Source organism: Moschus berezovskii, chromosome 22 (genome assembly GCF_049115385.1).
Source record: "Moschus berezovskii isolate FMDL1 chromosome 22, NW_MosBer_1.0, whole genome shotgun sequence".
NCBI lineage: Eukaryota > Metazoa > Chordata > Mammalia > Artiodactyla > Moschidae > Moschus > Moschus berezovskii.
The window spans coordinates 4,793,874-4,815,176 of record NC_142481.1 but is presented as its reverse complement, the minus strand read 5'-3'; the positions used below and the strand labels follow the sequence as shown (position 1 = coordinate 4,815,176).

Sequence of the window (21,303 nt, the reverse complement as noted above, 5' to 3'; positions counted from 1 at the left end):
ATCAGATATGCATTTAGGGCATCATTTTCACAGGCGTTTGTCCATTCCCATACACACTTTTGTGCTTCCCAGGTGGCAATAGTACTAAAGAATCCGCTGGCCAATGCAGGAGGCCCAAAAGACATGGGTTGGGAAGATCCCCTGGAGGAGGAAATGGCACCCCACTTAAGTATTCTTGCCTGGGAATTCGCTTGGACAGAGAGGCCTGGTGGAATACAGTACAAAGGGTCACAGAGAGTCAGAGATGACTAAGCGTCTAGGCACACACATTTTTAATCCAGTGTTCTCTGCTGCCCCTGGTTTATTTTCAAAGAAAGCTGTGATGGAAATACCTTCAGGCTCCTGCAGGCAGGTGGTCACAATGCAAATCATTTTGTGAAAAGCTGTGTCCCCAGGCTACAGAGAGGAGTGAAAATTAAGTACTCAAGGCATCATGGGACTCCCCTGGTGGTGATGGTGGTAAAGATGCAGGTTCCATCCCTGGGTTGGGAATATCCCCTAGAGGAGGGCATGGCAACCCACTCCAGTATTCTTGCCTGGAGATTTCCCATGGGCAGAGATGCTAATGGGGCTACACTCCATGGATTCGCAGGGCTGGACAGGACTGAACGACTTAGCTTGCAGCAGGCAAGGTATCTTTGGGAAGAATTTGGAGAGCAAAGCCTTCCAGCAAGCCAAGGCCCCAGGTGATTCCCACCAAGCAGTCACTCCCCATCTCCCCTCCCTAAAGGTCACAGATACCAGGCCTTGGAGCGCCACACCCTTCCTAGAAGGAGCCCCTCCCCAATCAATCAGGCTGACATTCTTTGTTTCTAGAAGTTCCCGCCCTAAATCCTCCCTTCCTGAGGTCTCAGGAATGCTGAGTGTGAGGCTGCAGCTCTTGGTTCATGGATCTGGGTCTTCCTCTTAAATTGTTTCAAAAACCCTCACAGACTGGGTCAGGTAACCTGGTAGTTCTGTCCGTTATCTCTTGCGAATTGTTCTGTGGCCTGCACTCCGTAATGCAAAAGGAAAGGAGAAGAACTAGCAGGGGTGGTCTGCAAAGAGAACGCAGGAAAGTAAGCACCAAACACAGCATGTGATTAGCATATCAGGTTAGTCTTGATTATCCGCTGCAGATCAGGAACCAAGGAAGTAAAAACGGAGCTCTGAAAAAGGCAAAGAGAAACAAGAAAACTATTTTTTCTCAATCATTGGAGCACTTGCAGATTCAAGAGTTGTGTGGATGCCTTTAAAGTTATTTTCTTAACACCCAGATGTGAGTTTGTGACAAAATACCCCCAGAGGAGACGCAGAGCTGGAGGAAGAAGAGGAGGAAATGGCAGCTTCTCAGGTAAATGTCCTGTCCCAAGTCTGGGGCTGTGTCTGCTTTTCCGCCTGAAATGCCTGGACTGAAAATCTGCAAACCTTCAATTCTCTGCTTCTAATTTTTCTCCCTAGGGAGTTTGTTGCCAACTGCTTATTTTCGCCAGTTTTTCTTCTATAAGAAGACTGGCTCTTTAGACGGTTTCTTCCTGATGTCCCAGAGCCCATTATCCAATGTCTGTATCCTGGCTTTCTATAGAGCGTGATGAATTCTCACCTTGAATTAGTCAGTTTCGATGTTGAACATATTTGCTTTGTGAAAGAGCAAGACGGGGAGGCACTGGTGTGAGGGATTCGCAGTGGACGTTGTTCTGTGTTGCGATCCTCGGGCGGTAGGGGAGACGCCACGGTGAGTTTATATCTGGATGCAACTTCAGGTCTTTAGAACAGGAGCAAAAGGCAATGCCTTTGGAAATAGACTGAACTCGGTGGTCCAGAATTTTTCAGAATATGTTCAGAAATAAAAAAATGTAGTTGGGACTATCCTCTTCCTCTGTGTCGATAAGAAAGACTTACTAATTAAATGTGGTATTAGGCCACATGTCAGAGGAGGTATATATGAAGTGAAATTTGCTTAAAACTAACATTTTTAAATGATAGATTCAGATCCTGGTTTCTGTAATATTGCCAAAATACCCGTGCAGTGTTAATGCATTCTTCCATGTACTTCTAACCCCATGACTCTGATGTTCACTGGTTTAGGTACTTCTGTGAGATTCCCGTGTCACGGAGCTCATGTATTTTCCTTTTGTCTTTAACAAGTGTCTTGGAAAGAAACAGTGAGGGATGTGCCTAAACTATCACAGTTAATGGGGGAACCCCATATGCTCTTGGTTTCTCTTTGCTTTGGAAGATGACTGTGTTTAGTAGAGATGCTGGGTTTGGGAAGTGGGAGTTTTGGTCACTCGAGCACAGGTCTGATCATTCCCAGGTACACTCCATGCTCACATCACAGAATCTCATCACATTTTTGTATTTTTCAAAGTGTTTCTAAGAATCTTCTTAGTGCTAATCTATGTTCAACTGTTTTAAAATTTGAACTATAGCTCTTTGCAAATGATACAGATTTTCAGGAAATTAAAAAATTCAGAACCAGAGCTCTATTTTACATCATTGTGTATGTCTGTATCCTAGTTTATTTAAAGAAATAAAAATAACATCATCCTCATATTTATGTACATTTTAATAAGTTAAACCATCTGTTATGTTATTGACATGACAACTTTTCTCTGTTAACTATTAATAAGTATATAGTCCCATTTTAGTGTATGTCTGTGTCTATAAACCTGTTAACATGATTTGGTTGCTTTTTTCTTTTTTTTTTCAAGATTTCCTGGAGAAGGGAATAGCTACCCACTCTAGTATTCTTGCCTGGAGAATCCTAAGGACAGAGGAGCTGTTATTTCTGTTGCACATTCCAGATTCTGTAAAAAGTGTCAGAAAGATATACAGTATATACTAAATAGTTAAAATGATTCTTGGTGCAAGTTTACTATCCTATAAGACCTGTAAAATCTGTAAAAGACTTAAAGTACAGACTTAAGTATGAATTCTTACCTACTATTCTACTTCGTTGCTGTTCAGAATGGTCATACGTGAAGCGGAATTTGCAACGTTACTAGTTCAAATAAGCTTGGTAAAAATGGGGCACATTTTCTTCACTCCAGAACTCTTGGATCAGAATCTGCTTTTTAAAAATGCTTCCTGTTTTTTGGTAGACAATATATTCTGGGTCACACGAGTACAACGCTCAAAAATAAATATGCCAGTGTTGATCTGATTACATTATAATTTCTCTTCCACATCAGAATAGGCTCTTGTGAATCATATCCTCTTTTCTTGGGGTTAAAAATACGGTAGAAAATGTTACTGTGTGATATCGGGGACTACACTCAAAATCAGTTCACGGAAATTGCTGTTTTCATTTAGGGTCACGTTAGGAAGTCTTCGCTTGGCCATGTGACAGTCAGTCAGTCAGTCATCAGTCGTGTCTGACTCTGTGACCCCAAAGTACACGGCATCTGTACTTTGTATTTCAGGGACGGTTGATGTTCCAGGACGTGACCATAGACTTCACCCAAGAGGAGTGGGAGTGCCTGGACCTCGGTCAGCGGGAATTGTACAGGGACGTGGTGTTAGAGAACTACTGGAACCTGGCCTCCTTAGGTGAGGACAACTGCCTTCCAGAATCCCTTATCCACCACTGGGTTTGGTTCCTGCACTTCTAGAATGTCTCCTGGAGTTTTCTGCTTGCCACAATAGCTTCAGATCCCTGCTTTCTAGCAGGAAATGGGTATCTGTGCGTTTAGAGAGAAAGCCTTCGTGGTGATTCTGTGTGATTCTAACCTTTTCCTTCCTTGATGTCATCTGCCTCCTTCACTCTAGCGTGACTGTGATTCTATCAGTTCCATGGTATTAAATGGTGACACCTTCCTCTGAAAATCACATTTACACTACTTACTTTTGCCTTGCAGTACTTGACCAGAATCTCGGGACCGGATTTTTATGTGTTTGTTAGTGTTGTAAGGGTGCTTTCAATCAAGTGTTTGGGGAAATCATTCTCTAGGCTGTATTAACATTCACCGTGTGTTCTCTTCTCACCCAAATACATATTGGATTGGAAAGTGATGAATCTCTGGCAAAACAAATATTCCTTTCTCTGATGAACAGGTCTTGTGGTCTCTAAGCCAGACCTGGTCGCCTTTTTGGAGCAAATGAAGAATCCCTGGGATGTAAGGAGAATGGACACAACAGCCACATACCCAGGTAGGTGTGAATGGATGGAGCCGATGACTCAGTGAGAGGGCCAAGGAGCAGTGAGGAAGTCATCCTTTGTCATGTGGCTTGGGAAGATGTGCTTCAGTGGAAATGATTTTGGAGAACTCTGGGTTAATTTCTTTTGCTGTTATAGACGGACATTGCCTGGCTTATTCTGCCTCTCAATCATTCATGAATTCAGCTCCATGACTACTTTTCTCATTCACAGTGAGAATTCAAATTCTCTTCTTGGCTGTGATAACTTGCATGAGTTGGCTGCTGTTTCATTTCTTGGGGGCCCTAGGAAAACTGTGCCCATTGATGAGTAAATATAGGACCTTCTTTTTCAAGTTTGTTTCTACCTCTAGACGGAAGTGTGTGAGTGGAGTTGCAGACAAACTGCCAAAACTCTAGGAATAATGGGGACAGAATTTATTTTTCTGATTTATAATTTCTAAAACACTGGAAGCTACAAATATGACCTCATAAATTTTAAACTCAAGTCATTTCTGTATATAAAGCAAAACCTCCATAAAATGAGAAAATGCAAATCTCAGGGTTACTTCAGTGTCTCACTTTTCTTTATGTGAACTCATTTTAAATATCTGAAGTGTATTTGCTGCAATTCCTCAATGGTAAAATACTTCTAATGTATTCAATTAACTCAAAGATTTTTAAAATAAATTGGCATAATAGCTTAGAACATTTCCACCATATTTCTAATGGTTGTTTCAAACTATTAACATTTTAGATCATATAAAGAAGTCCTTTTAAGTCCTTTAAATCCTTGTTGGACTGTAGCTGTTTTACAATGTTGTACTCTCGTACAGAAAAGAGAATACAGTGTATGTATAAATAGCCACTCTTTTTCAGATTTCCTTCCATTTAGGTCTCCACAGGGCACTGAGTAGAGTTCTGTGTGTTCCCAACATCTTTTTAAAAATCTCACTTCTTATTTAATGCTTAAGACTTTATTAATTTATCTTGTTTATTATCAGCTTCCCCAGACTTTATTAATTTATCTCATTTGTTATCAGTTTCCGATGGCCCTCAGTTTCTAATTAGTTGCATGTCAATATCATTTATGATTTTTAGATACAAACATCTAACAGAATGTGTTCCAATAAAAACGCACGGGGTAAGAAGTGGATTAAAGAATTTGAAGGCACCTAGTATTTCTGAAAATGTTTGGTGTCTCCATTTAAGATGACTTAGGGCAAAAGGTAATCATTAGACTGCGTGCCTCAGCTTCCGTTAGTGGTGCTTGTAGCTCATTATTTTGCCCCTTCCGTGCACCATACTCTTTGTCCTCTCGTTTTATTACATTCTCTGTGTTTGTGGTCTCTGCCCTGAAGGCTTCAGGATCCAAGTTCCTCTTGTTTCTTGTGCCTGCCCCTTAGGGGGTCAGTTTGGTCCTGAGCTTTGTGCCCTTATCCCCTTGCTGGGCACCTGATTGCTGCGACCCGAGCCTGCCCTGATATTGACAGGAGCTTCCCCTTGGCTCTGTGACTGGCACCGTCTTGTCTATGGTGGGATCTGCTCCCTGGTTGGTGGAGTAGAAGCCCCTAGATCTGTTCCTTCGCTGTGATTCTGATCTGTGGTCGAGGCAGGTGTGATTGGAGCACACCCACTGGGAGAGGAGCCACTGAGGATTGCTCCTCTGGGGATGTTCACCTCGGGGTGTGCTCTGTGTGTCCTCTTCATGCCTTGTGCGAGCTCTCGTGTCACCCCGTGCTGGCACTGCCCTTGACCCCCCCTCAATCATGGGTATGCCAGCACATGGCGCTGGGGTCTCTCAGATGTTTTCACCAGGTCACCAGCGTAGATTCTCTGAATTCGGCCAGGTGCTGTGGTGCTGTGGGGGCAGCTCAGACTCCGGCCTGGACACACCCCCTTGTGTACGAGCCCACAAAGTCTACAGCTGCTAAAGCTACACCTGCTGTGACTGGGGGAGCCCTCCTTGTCCTTCAGATGCTCTGTAGGGGCTGAGTTGACAAAGCTGGTTGTGGGTGTAAAAGCATGGTTAGAGCAGCTGCGAGGAGAGACTTCAGCTTTTCTTCCTTAACGCTGGAGCTAGCTGTGCTTTTAGCTCCATCTGTGCATGTGGCCCACCCACAGGAGTCTGCTGATGGTGGAGGAGGTGCATGGGGGGAGGCCGTGCCTGGGGCTCAATAGAGCCCACCCTATTCCCTAGTGCCAGGGAGGAGGGGCCAGCACAGGGGGAGAGAGGCTGCAATGGGCTTCTTCTTTGGGCATCACTCACCAATGGCGCTCTGCGCTATGGAGGTTCAGGCTTCCTCCACATGCATTCCCATGTGTAGAGCTCCTCCCTCACTCCCGTCCCCTCAGGATGTCTCCTCAGAGCCCACAGCAGTCCTCTGCCTGGGTCTGCTCTCCAGACCCCACATTCCAGCACCCAGCCCTTGTCTGCAGGGGTGGACACCCTCTCAGGCTGGGCGGGCAGGGCTGGGGTCAGTACCCTGTGTGCAGGTCTCACTCTGTCCTGCTGCCACAGGCTGGCTGCCATGTTCTCTTCCCACAGAGAATGAGGCTCCACTTCTACCCCACCTGAGCTCCCATCCCACCCCAGTGACGGGCTTCCCTGGAGGCGGAGGCCTCTTCTGTCTTCAGATGTCCCCAGGGTTGCAGGTCCCATCCCACTTCCTCTCCTCTTCCTTCTCCTTCTTCGGTCTGCCTGGCTCAGCAAGAGTCTTTTTTTTTGTGTTTTAGGTGTTGTAGGTCCTCTGCTAGTGTTCACAGGGGGCTCCGTGAGAACTATTCCATTTGCAGATGTATTCTTGATGCATTTGTGGAGAGTGTTGAACTCCAAGTCTGCCTAATCCTCGTGCATCTTGATCTTTGTGTCTCTATTTTCTCTACACTTTTAAGGATATTCACTGAGAACAGTAGATGAGAAAACTTTTATTTGGTATCTTTCAGCTGTGTCTTCTCACAGTAGCCATGGTTTGATGTCAAAGAATCCAAGGTTAGAAAATTTAATCCAAGAAGCAAACCTAGGACTATATGAAAGAGCTCACCTCGGAAATGAACATTTAACCAAAGGCTGGAGATATACAAGGGTATGTGAAAGACTGAGAGGATGTTTCTATGGACATAAAGAAATTGAGGCCGTTTCACATAATGTGGACATGACTGCCAAAAGACATGAGCGATGTGAGTCAAATTGGGGAAAACAGCCATTTCAGTCATCAACATCTGCGGAGAAGTGTATCTTTGTAAGCGATGACTTACATCATGTTTTGAAACATACACGTTCTCTGAGGGGAAATGTGGAAAATCTGGAAGGTCATCCAGTCTCTACTCCAAATGCTCATTCAAACCACTCTGAACATAGACGTCGATTACACATACATTCAACCACGTCTGAAAAGGAGAAGTTTAAAAATGATGGGGAAAACTCACAATATAATCAATATGAGGGATCTGTGAGCAAGGGGTCATTATTTTTCCACCAAAAGACAGTTTCTCTCCATTCCAAAACGTGTAATGTTGATAATAATGGAAGAGACTTAATTCAGCCATCATTGTTTGATGCATTTCGTGAGAAGGATAATATGAAACAACTTTTCAGGTGTAATAACACGAGTCAGGCCTTAAGTAGGAGCTCCAACCCCAATAGTTACCAGAGTATTTATGATGGAGCAAGAAACTCTTCATGCAATGAAACTGGATGTAACATTGAACAAGACTCTGATCTTATGAAACATCAGGCACCTCAATCTTCAGATAAGAATTCTAAAAGTAATAAATGTAGGAATATCTTTTATCGAACATCAGGTCGTCCACTAAATAAGAGTACACATGCTGGAGAGAAGACTTACAATTGTAGAGAATATGTTTCTAATCAGTCTTCAGAACTTATTCAACAGCAGAGTATTCAGAATCCACAGAAAAACTACAAGTATAAGAAATGTGAGAAAGTCTTTCCTAATGCACTCAATCTACATAGACATAGGAAAATTCATACAGGATGGAAAACTTTCAAATGTGCAGAATGTGGCAAAATGTTTAATCAGAGTTCAAAACTTAGTCAACATCGGCGAATCCATATTGGTAAGAAGCCTTATAAATGTAAGGAATGTGGCAAAGACTTTATCCAGCGCTGTGGCTTTACTGAACATCAGTTAATTCATGCTGGAGAGAAACCTTATAAATGTAAAGAATGTGGAAAAGCTTTCAGGCAATATATAACTCTTACTAAACACCAGCGAATTCATACTGGTGAGAAGCCTTTTAAATGTAAGGATTGTGGAAAAGCCTTTAGCCAGAGCATAGATCTTACTTACCATCTGAGAATTCATACTGGACAGCTTTATAAATGTAAAGATTGTGGGAAAGACTTTAGCGGGCTCTCAAGTCTTATATCCCATCAGACAGTTCACTCTGGAGAGAAACCTTATAAATGTAAAGACTGTGGAAAAACTTTCAGTCACAATGCAACTCTTACTAAACACAAGCAAATTCATACTGGAGAGAAGCCTTATAAATGTAAAGAATGCGGAAAAGCCTTTAATCAGAAGTCATATCTTAGTCAACACCAGCGAACTCATACCGGAGAGAAGTCTTATAAATGTAAAGATTGTGGCAAAGACTTTAGCCGGCTCTCAAATCTTACTTGCCATCAGAGAATTCACACTGGAGAGAAGCCTTATAAATGTAAAGAATGTGGAAAAGCTTTCCGACACAATGGAACTCTTACTAAACACAAGCAAATTCATACTGGAGAGAAGCCTTATAAATGTAAAGAATGCGGAAAAGCCTTTAATCAGAAGTCATATCTTACTCAACACCAGCGAATTCATACCGGAGAGAAGCCTTATAAATGTAAAGATTGTGGCAAAGGCTTTAGTCAGCTCTCAAGTCTTATATACCATCAGAGAGTTCATACTGGAGAGAAGCCTTATAAATGTAAAGATTGTGGCAAAGACTTTAGCCGGCTCTCAGACCTTGTATACCATCGGAGAGTTCATACTGGAGAGAAGGCTTTTAAATGTAAAGATTGTGGCAAAGACTTTATCCAGCGCTCAGGTCTTACTTGCCATCAGAGAATTCACACTGGAGAGAAACCTTATAAATGTAAAGAATGTGGAAAAGCTTTTAGTGTCTATGCAACTCTTAGTAAACACAAGCAAATTCATACTGGAGAGAAGCCTTATAAATGTAAAGAATGCAGAAAAGCGTTTAGTCAGAAGTCACATCTTACTCAACACCAGCGAATTCATACTGGAGAGAAGCCTTATAAATGTAAAGATTGTGGCAAAGACTTTATCCAGCGCGCAGCTCTTACTTGCCATCAGAGAATTCACACTGGAGAGAGACCTTATAAATGTAAAGAATGTGGAAAAGCTTTCAGTCACTATTCAACTGTTACTCAACACCAGCGAATTCATACTGGAGAGAAGCCTTATAAATGTAAGGATTGTGGTAAAGCTTTTAGCCAGAGCATCGGTCTTACTTACCATCTGAGAATTCATACTGGAGAGGTTTATAAATGTAAAGATTGTGGCAAAGTCTTTAGCCAGCGCTCAGGTCTTACTGACCATCAGAGAGTCCATACAGGAGAGAAGCCTTTTAAATGTAAGGATTGTGGCAAAGCCTTTAGCCAGCGCTCAGGTCTTACTAACCATCAGAGAGTCCATACAGGGGAGAAGCCTTTTAAATGTAAAGATTGTGACAAAGACTTTAGCCGGCTCTCCGGTCTTACATACCACCAAAGAATTCACACTGGAGAGAAACCTTGTAAATGTAAAGAATGTGGAAAAGCTTTCAGTCGATATACAACTCTTAATAAACACCAGCGAATTCATACTGGAGAGAAGCCTTATAAATGTAAGGATTGTGGCAAAGCCTTTAACCAGAACATAGGTCTTACTTACCATCTGAGAATTCATACTGGAGAGAAGCCTTATAAATGTAAAGATTGTGGCAAAGACTTTAGCCGTCTCTCAGATCTTGTATACCATCAGAGAGTTCATACTGGAGAGAAGCCTTTTCAATGTAAAGATTGTGGCAGAGACTTTATCCAGCGGACAGATCTTACTTGCCATCAGAGAATTCACACTGGAGAGAAACCTTATAAATGTAAAGAATGTGGAAAAGCTTTCAGTCAGTATGCAACTCTTACTAAACACAAGCAAATTCATACTGGAGAGAAACCTTATAAATGTAAAGAATGCGGAAAAGCCTTTAATCAGAAGTCACATCTTACTCCACACCAGCGAATTCATACTGGAGAGAAGCCTTATAAATGTAAAGACTGAGGCAAAGACTTTAGCCATCCCTCAGGTCTTATATACCATCAGAGAGTTCATACTGGAGAGAAGCCTTTTCAATGTTAAGATTGTGGCGAAGACTTTAGCCAGCTCACAGGTCTTACTTGCCATCAGAGAATTCACACTGGAGAGAAACCTTAGCAATGTAAAGAATGTGGAAAGCTTTCAGTCACTCAGGAACTTTTACTAAACACAAGCAAATTCATACTGTAGAGAAGCCTTGTAGATGTAAGGATTGTGACAAAGACTTTACTCAGCACATTGGTCTTACTTACCATCTGTTGGGGTCCTTTGTGGACTGGGGACCTGCTGGTCCAGAGACGACGATAAGAGTGAAAGAGAAAGAGCCTGATACTCCCTAGTTTATGCAGGAAACCAGTTAAGTCCTTGGCACAGGACTGGCGTCTCCCACGAAGGCATCAGGCGCCCTCTTGAGGGGGAGTGAAGGCACAGGGCGCCTTCTTGAGAGAGTCTTAGAAGCCCTGGCAGGAGAGTGGCAAGACGGGTCTCTAAGCTCTAAGGAATCAGCCAAGGAGCGAGAAAGAGAGCGAGAAAGAAAGAAGGACACGGGGACCCAAGCTCCGATGGAGCGAAGGTACTTTAATGATTTCTCTGTGAGTATATAAAGGCTGTGGTACAAGAAATTTCTTTCAACAATGATAAAGATCAGAAAACCACACGTACGGTAACCGTTACCAAGGGAACCAGGGGTTAATAATGGTCGCAAGGTCAGGAGACAATCCATATTTCAACGAAAAGGGGGAAGAGACTAAGCAGGTTTGTCGTAAAGAGAATGTTTACTAGAGGAGATCCGAGCCCGTCTCACACAATGACCCCAGTTCCTGGGAGAAGCTTGCTTACACCACTTGAAAAGAAACAAAGGACTTGTGAGAAACAGCACATAGGAATCCTCCTGTTAAACACTCCCTGACAATTCCCCCTTATTTATTTATAATATTTGTAAAAAGAGTTCTGACCATAAATAAGGGTTTGTTTAGTTTTAACAATCTTTGTAAAAAGGCAATCGTAGATGACAAATATAATTGTCAAGACAATCACTAAAATTACAGTTCCAGATCTGATGCTGTCAGTAATGCTTTGAAATCATCCGCATGGGTTCAGCCCCGATAATTGATCAGCTAGTTGTTCAGCTAAACTTTCCAAATCAGTGGAAGAGGGCAGACTATTAGAAAAGGTTTCAAATATTTCTTTTTGTAATTATTGTACAATGAGAGAAGCATTATCATGTATGTTCTGCAAATGAAATTTACTTGTTCCCAGTTGTAGGCATTATCGAAGTGAACAGGAGTAACACAAAATTGAGTGCATTTCCAATCACATTTAAGCATCATTTGTTTTTGTATATCTGTTAATTGATCTCCAACCCATTTGATGGCTGTTTAGTTCTCATATTTCCTCTTGAATATCTTCATCTATCTGTGCCTGAGTGGCCCACATAGTATGGGCATCTTTAGTCTAACTTTGAATAAAATTATGTGTTTGAATTGAGGTTTGTAAAGCAACACCAGTGACAGCAGCAGTGGTGCAAATAGCTATTAATCTCAAAACGCCAAATACCAGCCATCTAATGAATCGTTTAGATTGCCAGAGCAATTTAGTGAGTAATCGAGAAGCAAGTCCAGGCATGGGACCTTCTTCCCTGGGCCATTGAAGATTTATTGGTAACCATAGATTATGTCGAGATTGAAGAAACAAAAGGGAGTCATTTCTCAAGGAAATAGAGGAGTTAAGACAAGTATATAATTTACAATTTATGCAAGTTACAGAACGTAAGGTCATTGAATTGTAAGCTTTCTATCGCTATAACAAAAGGAAGTGGAACATAGCTTTGTATAAAATATGATTGATTATAGAGAAAGAAATAATTGCTATGCTATGATTAGTCTCTGTGAAATATCCAGTGCAAGTCCTAAGTTCCTTGGTCTTGCAGCAAGTTTCCAGATGTCCCATTGCTCAGGCCCAATCTGTTTATCAGGAATGATTCGAGGACAAGGTGGGGGCATTCTACTGTCAAGCCATCCAAGAAGTCCTCTGTCATGGTAATGTTCCATTGTAGTATTAGTAGTTTTCTATGTGACTTCAATAATATAATCACACGTAGTCCCATTAATATCATCTGAGCAGTTAGATAACCATATACCATGGGGTCCCCAATCGACAATTGTATGCTTAGCCACAAATATTAATTTTCCTGATTTGGCTTGACACTTGTCCTAGTGAACAGGAATATATTTAAAGTTTTTCTTAGTAAATCCTTTGCATAGTGTTCTTTGTTCTTTCTCTAATTCTTTTCCTAAAGTTTTAGTAGTATAAACATGATTCTCGGACAAGGAAACGGCAGTAAATAATGCAAGCAGTGTCCGAAAATCTTCCTTTGGAGGCAGGGCAAAACCCCAAGTTTGTCAACTAACTTTTATGCATAATTTTGCTGGGCCCATACATAAAGGAAGGACTTCATAACCTAGAGAGATATTAGTTTCCCTGCTTCTTCAGGGTGTGAGGGCCCTTTAAGGCTCCAGGGAGAAGGCGTACGTATGGAGTCATTGGTTCATACGATTGGTTTTCTCTCCATCCATACTACAACCTGAAATAAAGCGGGGGTTAGGTATGTAAGCCCAGTAAGTGTGATTAATTGGTTTAGCTCGAGCGGGGGAGGCAAAAGCAAGCAAAACAAGCATAGCGAAGAAAAATATTTTCAGGATTCCGAGGCATTCCCTGTTGAAAAATCAGATTTTCAGTTTGATTAGTAAGGGTATTTATCTGTCTCCAACTAGGGAGATCATAAGGTCGATGACATTGAGCGCAGTGTTTTTTGGAAATTTTTAAAGTTGCCGTGTCTTGTTTTGGAATTCCTTCCTCCTGAGGTTTTTGTTGTATCGTCTCTAGTCTGGATGCTGGGGGCCCCCTTAGATTGAATCTTCTGAAGAGGAAGTCATATGAGTTCGTTGGAGCCATCTGGGGAAATACAAGCATATCCCTTCCCTGTAAGATTAATTCCCTAGGTTTCTATTGTTTATTCAATCCATCTTGGTACCAAATGGGCAGAGGAGAAGAAGAGTCTTTGAATTCCTTGAAATGTTTATCTGCTCTTGTCAAGATATCTCCTTGTAATAAGTTTAAAAAATTTAAAACAAATAAAGCTATATTAACAATAGAAAGAAAGGAAAGTGATAATGATGAAAACATTCTTAAGAAATATTTCCGTCCAAAAGAGAGAAAAAATTACCTAGAAATCTGCTTGGGACTGGTATTTGGCTGTGGTTTGGAATTAATGGGTTGATTTTCTCTTCATACAGTATATACATTTTTCTTGATATAAAAAGAAATGGGATCTGACTGTGTTTTAAGTGGTTTGTGTTATTTGAGGCAAAGGATTAGGACCCCATAGACGGAAGCCCACCAGGCTCCCCCATCCCTGGGATTCTCCAGGCAAGAACACTGGCTTAGGTTGCCATTTCCTTCTCCAACTTAGTTCAGTTCAGTTCAGTTACTCAGTTGTGACCAACTCTTTGCAACACCATGGATTGCAGCATAGCATGCTTCCTTGTCCATCACCAACCCCCAGAGTTTGCTCAAACTCGAGTCCTTTGAGTCAGTGATGCCATCCAACCATCTCATCCTCTGTCGTCCCCTTCTCCCTCCAATCTTTCCCAGCATCAGGGTCTTTTCCAATAAGTCAGTTTTTCACATCAGGTGGCCAAAAGGTTTGGACCTTCAGTATCAGTCTTTCCAATGAATATTCAGGACTGATTTCCTTTAGGATTCACTGTTATGATCTCCTTGCTGTCCAAGGGACTCTTGAGAGTCTTCTCCAACACCACAGTTGAAAAGCATCAGTTCTTCAGCGCTCAGTTTTCTTCATGGTCTAACTCTCACATCCATACATGACTACTGGAAAAACCATAGCTCTGACTATACAGACCTTTCTTAATGAAGTAATGACTCCGATTTTTAATATCCTCTCTAGATTGCGTATTGCTTTTCTTCCAAGGAACAAGCACCGTTTAATTTCATGACTGCCATCAATATCTATAGTGATTTTGGAGCCCAAGAAAATAAAGTCTGTCACTGTTTCCATTGTTTCTCCAGCTATTTCCCATGAAGTGATGGGACTGGGTTTCATGATCTTCATTTATTGAATGTTGAGTTTGAAGCCAGCTTTTTCACTCTCCTCTTTCACTTTCATCAAGAGACTCTTTAGTTCCTCTTCACTTTCTGCCCTAAGGGTGGTGTCTTCTGCATATCTGAGTTTATTGATATTTCTCCCAGCAATCTCGATTCCAGTTTGTGCTTCATCCAGCCACGAATTTCGCATGAGATACTCGGCATTTAAAGAAGCCATGTGAGAACATACAGCCTTGATGTACTCCATTCGAAATGTGGAACCAGTCTATTGTTCCAGCTCTAACTGTTGTTTCTTGACCTGCATACTGATTTTTCAGGAGACAGCTAAGGTGGTCTGGCTTTCCCCTCTCTTTAAGAATTTTCCAGTTTTTTGTGATCCACACAAACACTGTAAGAGAGTCAATGAAGCAGAAATAGATGTTTTTCTGGAACTGTCTTTCTTTTTCTATGATCCAAGGGATGTTGGCAGTGTGATCTCTGGTTCCTTTGCCTTTTCTAAATCCAGCTTGAACATCTGGAAGTTCTTGGTTCACATACTGTTGAAACCTGGCTTGGAGAATTTTGAGCACTACTTTGCTAGCATGTGAGATGAGTTCAACAACTGTGCTTCAGTTTGAGCATTCTTTGGCATTGTCTTTCTTTGAGATGTGAATCAAAACTGACCTTTTCCAGTCCTGTGGCCAGGGCTGAGTTTTCCTAATTTGCTGGCACATTGAGTGCAGCATTTTAACAGCATCATCTTTTAGGATTTGAAATAGCTCAGCTAGAATTCCAAAACCCCCACTAGCTTTGTTTGTAAGTAATGCTTCCGAAGGCTCACTTGACGTTGCACTCCTGGATGTCTGGCTCTAGGTGAGTGATCACACCATCATGATTATCTTAGTCGTGAAGATCTTTTTTGTACAGTTCTTCTGTGTATTCTTGCCATCTCGTCTTAATATCTTCTGCTTGTGTTAGGTCCATACCATTCTGTCCTTTATTTTGAACTTGATTTATAAAATAATTGTATTTAATCACAATGATGTTAATGTATTTTACAAAAGTAGTTATGTCTTAAAATAAAAGATATATGTATACATGTATGTTTCCATGCCTTGTCATTTAATTTTAAGTTTGATGGCATTTCTAAACATATTATTTGAGTAACAAATTTCTGTTTATCTTAAATAGTTACTATTAAGTCAACAGGGAGGACGGATAAATTTTATGCATCTAATAAAATGTAGATATACTGAGAGAAGTAGAAAGTATTAGCCATCTAGTCATGTTCAGTCATGTCCAGTCATGTCCAGTCATGTCCAGCTCTTTGGGACCCCATGGACTGTAGCCTGCCATGTTCCTCTGTCCATGGAATTGTCCAGAGAAGAATACTGGAGTGGCATGCCATTTCTACTCCAGCGGATCTTCCTGACCCAGGGATTGAATGTGGGTCTCCTGCATCTCAGGTAGATTCTTTATTGTCTGAGCCACCAGGGACGCCCCGATTCTAGTCTAGTTTAGAGGTCTGCTCTATGGCAGGGCTTCCGTGGTTGCTTAGTTGATACAGAATCCGCCTGCAATGCAGGAGACCCCAGTTCGATTCCTGGCTTGGGAAGATCCCTTGGAGAAGGGAAAGGCTGCCCACTCCAGTATTCTGGCCTGGAGAAGTCCATGGACTGTATCATCCATGGGGTTGCAAAGTGTCAGACATGACTGAGCCACTTTCATATTTCTATGAAAAATTTTATTTTTCTTAAAAGCTATATAATTATATAAACACAAATTATATATGTATAAATATATAATTTTTATATACATTAAAAACTATATAACTTACACAGAGTGAAGTATGTCAGAAAGAGACATAAATACCATATACTAACACATATATACGGAATCTAGAAAGATCGTACGAAAGAATTTATTTGCAGGGTAGTAATGGAGAAACAGATATAGAGAATAGACTTATGGACATGGGGAGAGTGGAGTGGAGGGTGAGATGTATGGAGAGAGTAACATGGAAACTTACATTACCACGTGTAAAATAGGTAGCCAGTGGGAATTTGATGAATGTCTCAGGAAACTCAAATAGGGGCTATTTATCAACTTACAGGGGTGCAATGGGGGAGGGAGATGGGAGGAATGTTCAAGAGGGAGGACATATACGTATGCCTATGGCTTATGGATTCATGTTGAGGTTTGACAGAGAATAAAATTCTGTAAATCAATAATCCTTCAATTAAAAAATAAAAATTTAAAATATTTTTTAAAATTTTTGACAAATTTTGTTTTTCAAATGCACTCTAACCTCTTTACTTGCTTGGTGACAGAAATATTAATTCGTCTTTGACAGGAATTGAATAAACATCTACCAGTCATGGAAGACTATAACCTAAACAATGATACTTAGAAATATCAATGTGTGATAAACTGATGTGACATACAAAATAAACACGACTAATCGCAAATCATAAACTGATCTGTTAATTAATATGACATTAAAGGTATTAAGTGGAAGTCAAGATTTCTGAAACATTAATATATCACGTTTAAAGAAAAGGGCATATTTAAAAAGTGACTTTTATTTTGTAAAATGAAATTCCACAATTTGTCTATAAATTTTGAGAATATTTTCAAATCAGAGAATAGGACACATTCTGGTGTTATGCCTGATAGCTACCATCTGAAACCCATTTCTGAAGTTGCTTTTGGAAAATGGTCTGACCCAAATCAGCCAACTATGGATGTTTTTAGTAGGAAACAATGTCTTTGTTAAGCACTTTATAAACTCCAGAGTTAGGGAAGGTATTTCTAAGGCTTCCTGGTAGCTCAAATGGTAGAGAACCTGCCTATAATGCAGGAGACCAGGGTTCGATCCCTTGGTCGGAAAGATCCCCTGGTGAAGGAAATGGCTACCCACTCCACTATTCTTGCCTGGAGACTTCCATGATAGATGAGCCTGGCTGGCTACAGTCCATGACGTTGCAAAGAGTCAGACACGACTGATGGACTAAGCACACAATTGTCAACTGCATATACTGTTTCTAGAAAAGGTCATTCCTATAGATTAATTTTTATTAATCATGGAGGTGCTGTTGGCACCCATATCAGTTCATTTCAGTTCAATCGCTCAGTCGTGTCCGACTCTTTGCAACCCCATGAATCACACATATAGTAACCCTAAAAATGTATGCTTTCTGTAAGGTACTCCCTAATTTCCCATATATCTCTGCAATTCCAGTCATTAGTTACATTAAACATCAGGTTTCATATCACTTGGATTCTACAATAACACTCACTGGCACAAAACTTACACTGTGATTTCCTTGGTGGTCCAGTGACTAAGACACGTTGCTCTCAAGGCTAGCTGCAGTGAGGGCAGGGGTGGGGGGTGTGGGGGTCGGGATTAGGGGGAGGTGCCTAGGTTTGATCCCTGGTAAGGGAACTAGGTCCCATAGGCCACAAGTAAGATCCGGTACAGCCAAATAAATATTTTTCAAAAAGAAGTACACTAAGATACATTAGGAGGCATTGGGAGCTGACATCTGGTAGCACCTAATCTCTCTTTAATAGCTTCATTTAATTTTTGAATTATTCTTCCTTCCAGTGTTGCTTTGGCACTGGATTACTTTGACCCTTTTTCCTGTATGGTCACCAACCCAGACTCCCCGAAGCACCTGTTTCTTGCAGATTCTTGCCCTCAGGCTGAAACAGAAAATACTCACTTGATATCCTCACATAGCCCGGATACTGGGTTCAGGTGTTGGTCACGGCAAGCTGCTCCTGTGATAGGGAGGGAGGCAGCCAGACCTCCAGACATGGGTTTGTGTTTCTGTACATCACGTCCCCTCAGAACTGCAATTATCTTCACACCTGTATCTGCGATGTGAGACAGGCTTGGGGAACTGAGATTAATTGTGAAAAGCTTTAATGCTCAGCTGCTAATGATAAAGCACCAATGAAAACTTTGTACCGATCATCTCCAAAGGGACTCTTGAAATCCTTCTGGAAGGTTCTATTCCCTTTGGTCCCTGGAGACAGACAGGGACTCACAAGGAAGCAGTAGGAAATACTGAGGCCTAACAAAGAAAGGGAATTTCATGTGTCTGCTTATATAGTTTGTATCCCTGAGAAGTTTTTCTACAAAAGACGAGTTATTTTCTATTCTTGAGACTACTGAACTGTACCTCCATTTAGAGTATGAGTAGAGAAATGGAGCCAAAGCACGTGAGAGGGACTGTCAAGAATTTCTCCATCTGTCATTTTACAAAGGTGAAACTTTCATACCTCATTGTCTGAAATGTCATAGAACTTCTCAAAAAGTATCTTGAGGCAAATACCTCCTGTTTACAGTTAGGGTTCAATGTCTGATAGAAATCCCCGCATAATTTTCGCTGTAGTCTGCAATAGCAGGTACACATTTGCCGGGAGCCAGCACGCGAGATCCCACCCATGACAAGGTCATGAGGACAAGACCTGACAAGCAAGGCAGATCAGGACTTCAGGGATTTCAAAAAGCTGCCCGGCGCTCACCTTAAAGATGATATCTGTCTTTCTGATGCTTATCTTTCTGACTGTTGTCTTTCTGACTGCCCCTTAATTTCTGTGACTCAGGCAGAAGGCCTTCCCCGACCTCTTTCCAAACAAAATCAACTTGTTTATGCCCTTGGCACTAATGCACACGACTGCTCACAACACCTTCATCATAAATAGCATAAAGAACCTGATCACACAGAAGCCCTACTAGATAGAGCCCTTCAGGGGGTGAAGAAGCCCTATTAGAGAATATAAAAAATATTATTCCAGAAGTTGTTACTGAATCCACGTTTGCTAGCTGTGTTTTTGCTCTTGATGTAGAAATTATTGTTACTATAGTTAGAATTTAGAATAATAAGAGTTTAGCCCTAGTGTAGAAACCATAAGACAACCGAGGCTTTTAATCAGGAATGCGAGGCAGAGGCTGCCTCACCGGAGCCGCAGAGTCTGTGTGCAGTAACTAAAAAGAACTGACCATTGTGTTAAATTTCTAATGTGCTGTAACCTGTTTAACTTTTACCTTATGAAATTATAACTTTTCTGTTTTCTGTTTAGCACAAGACAAGTGGAAAAATAAGAATAGCTTACAAAAAACAGCTTTGCATTCACCTAGCTTGTAAGAAAAGGTCATGAGATGTTAATAGGCCTCAAGGCCAGAAGATAATGTATTAATGTCTACTATAAAAAAGACTCTAGTAAACAGAGAAGTATGCAGAAAGCATTCTGGTTTTGTAAAGGGCAAACTGACACAATGTTAAGCTGACTTTGCTCACTCTCCCCTTTAGCACTGTACTAGTTTAGGGTATATAAACACTGATGTACAAAAATGAAATAGTCTTGATTCAACACTCAACCAAGACTCGACTCACTTTGTTTTCTTCCTTTTCTCGCTGACACCGCTCATCCTGAGGGTATCCCTGGACTCAACCAAAGAGGGGACTTCGGTATGCCTTAGTTCCAACTCCCTAGAGAAAGATTCTCCTAGTTCTTAGTGACCAGAGTCATATTCAGAACCAGAGTTTCCAGCAGGGAACCGTAAGATTTGACCTACTGATACTTTTATCATGAAAATCATTATCAATATCCTCTACTTAGAATATGTCCCCACTCACAGATACTTAAGAAACATATTTTCTTTTCATTTTGTTCACACCCCAAAATATGTGGGATCTTAGTTCCCCGGCTAGGGAAGGAACCCCAATTCTGCATCGGAAGGTGGGGTCTTAACCATTGGACTGCCGGGGAAGCTCCCAAACACATTCCCTTTAATAAGTAATTTAATATTTTGACACACATTTTCCTTTATATTGTAATTAATGCTTTCTGTGTAAGAAATGATTAAATCCTCAACTCTGAGATCTTAGCTCCCCGACCAGGGATTGAACCCACATAACCTGCAGTGGAAGCACAGCATCTTAACCACTGGACTACCATGGAAGTTACTAATCTCACCTTTAAAGAGAAAGGTGTACTCTCCTGGGATACAATTGTCTGTGGGCCTCTGTTTTTCCTGTCTTGTGTTAAATCTTCTCCAGATTATGCTTTCAAGGACTGGGTGAAGAGGAGGAGGTTAGGAAAGTAAGCCAACAGTGGGGAGGGTGTTTGGGAAGCTAAGTGAAGAGCAGTCGATGTGATCCACTCGCCCCATTTGCGTGTCCAGTTTTAGCACAGGAAGTCCTCTGCTTCTTAGAAACTTGTTCAGTCCTGGAAGAAGCAGGGCAATTGGTTGCTTCAGCAGCAGCAACGATAAACAGAGGCAATCTGTGTATAGCAAAATATTCTGACAAGAGTAATGCTATGGCATTTCTGTAGTTACGTTACAAACGACAATGTGGATGCCGGTCTCCCTCTTTCTTTCTGGAATCACTTCCGAAGGGAAAGGCCAGCTGCCCTGTTGTAAGTAGGTCTCTGGTTACAATTACTGAGGCTTCCTCCCAACGGATCATCTGAGTGATTACATTCTACTTTTCGTCACTGAGGAGACACCCACCTTCACAACTCACACAAAGGGCTTTTGAATTTTCCCCGATTTTCAACTTGCTGAAAACATCTCGGCTTCCCATAGTGGCAGCTCTCAAAATTCGTCTCTTTCGCCTTCAGCTGTGTGAAACAGTAAGTTAGAACAGGCAGGAAGTAGCTCTCTTCCAGAGGAAATCCAAGAGATTTACAGGCATCAAAAGGCAGAGAAAGGGAGCACAGCTGGACAGAAGGGCCAACAGACACAACC

At 41.4% G+C, this 21,303-nt stretch overlaps 1 protein-coding gene across 1 annotated transcript in view; it reads left to right on the top strand.

Moving 5' to 3' along the window:
* Positions 1–10,800, top strand: part of LOC148774286 (uncharacterized) — a 69,844-nt gene extending 59,044 nt beyond the window's left edge. The window contains exons 6-9 of the mRNA XM_088830477.1: positions 1,257–1,333; positions 3,405–3,531; positions 4,036–4,131; positions 7,063–10,800. Of these exons, the coding sequence (XP_088686603.1) occupies positions 1,319–1,333; positions 3,405–3,531; positions 4,036–4,131; positions 7,063–10,403 (3,579 nt within the window). The 5' untranslated portion in view covers positions 1,257–1,318 and the 3' untranslated portion in view covers positions 10,404–10,800. The remainder of the gene's footprint in view (positions 1–1,256; positions 1,334–3,404; positions 3,532–4,035; positions 4,132–7,062) is intronic.
* Positions 10,801–21,303: the final 10,503 nt, after the last annotated feature.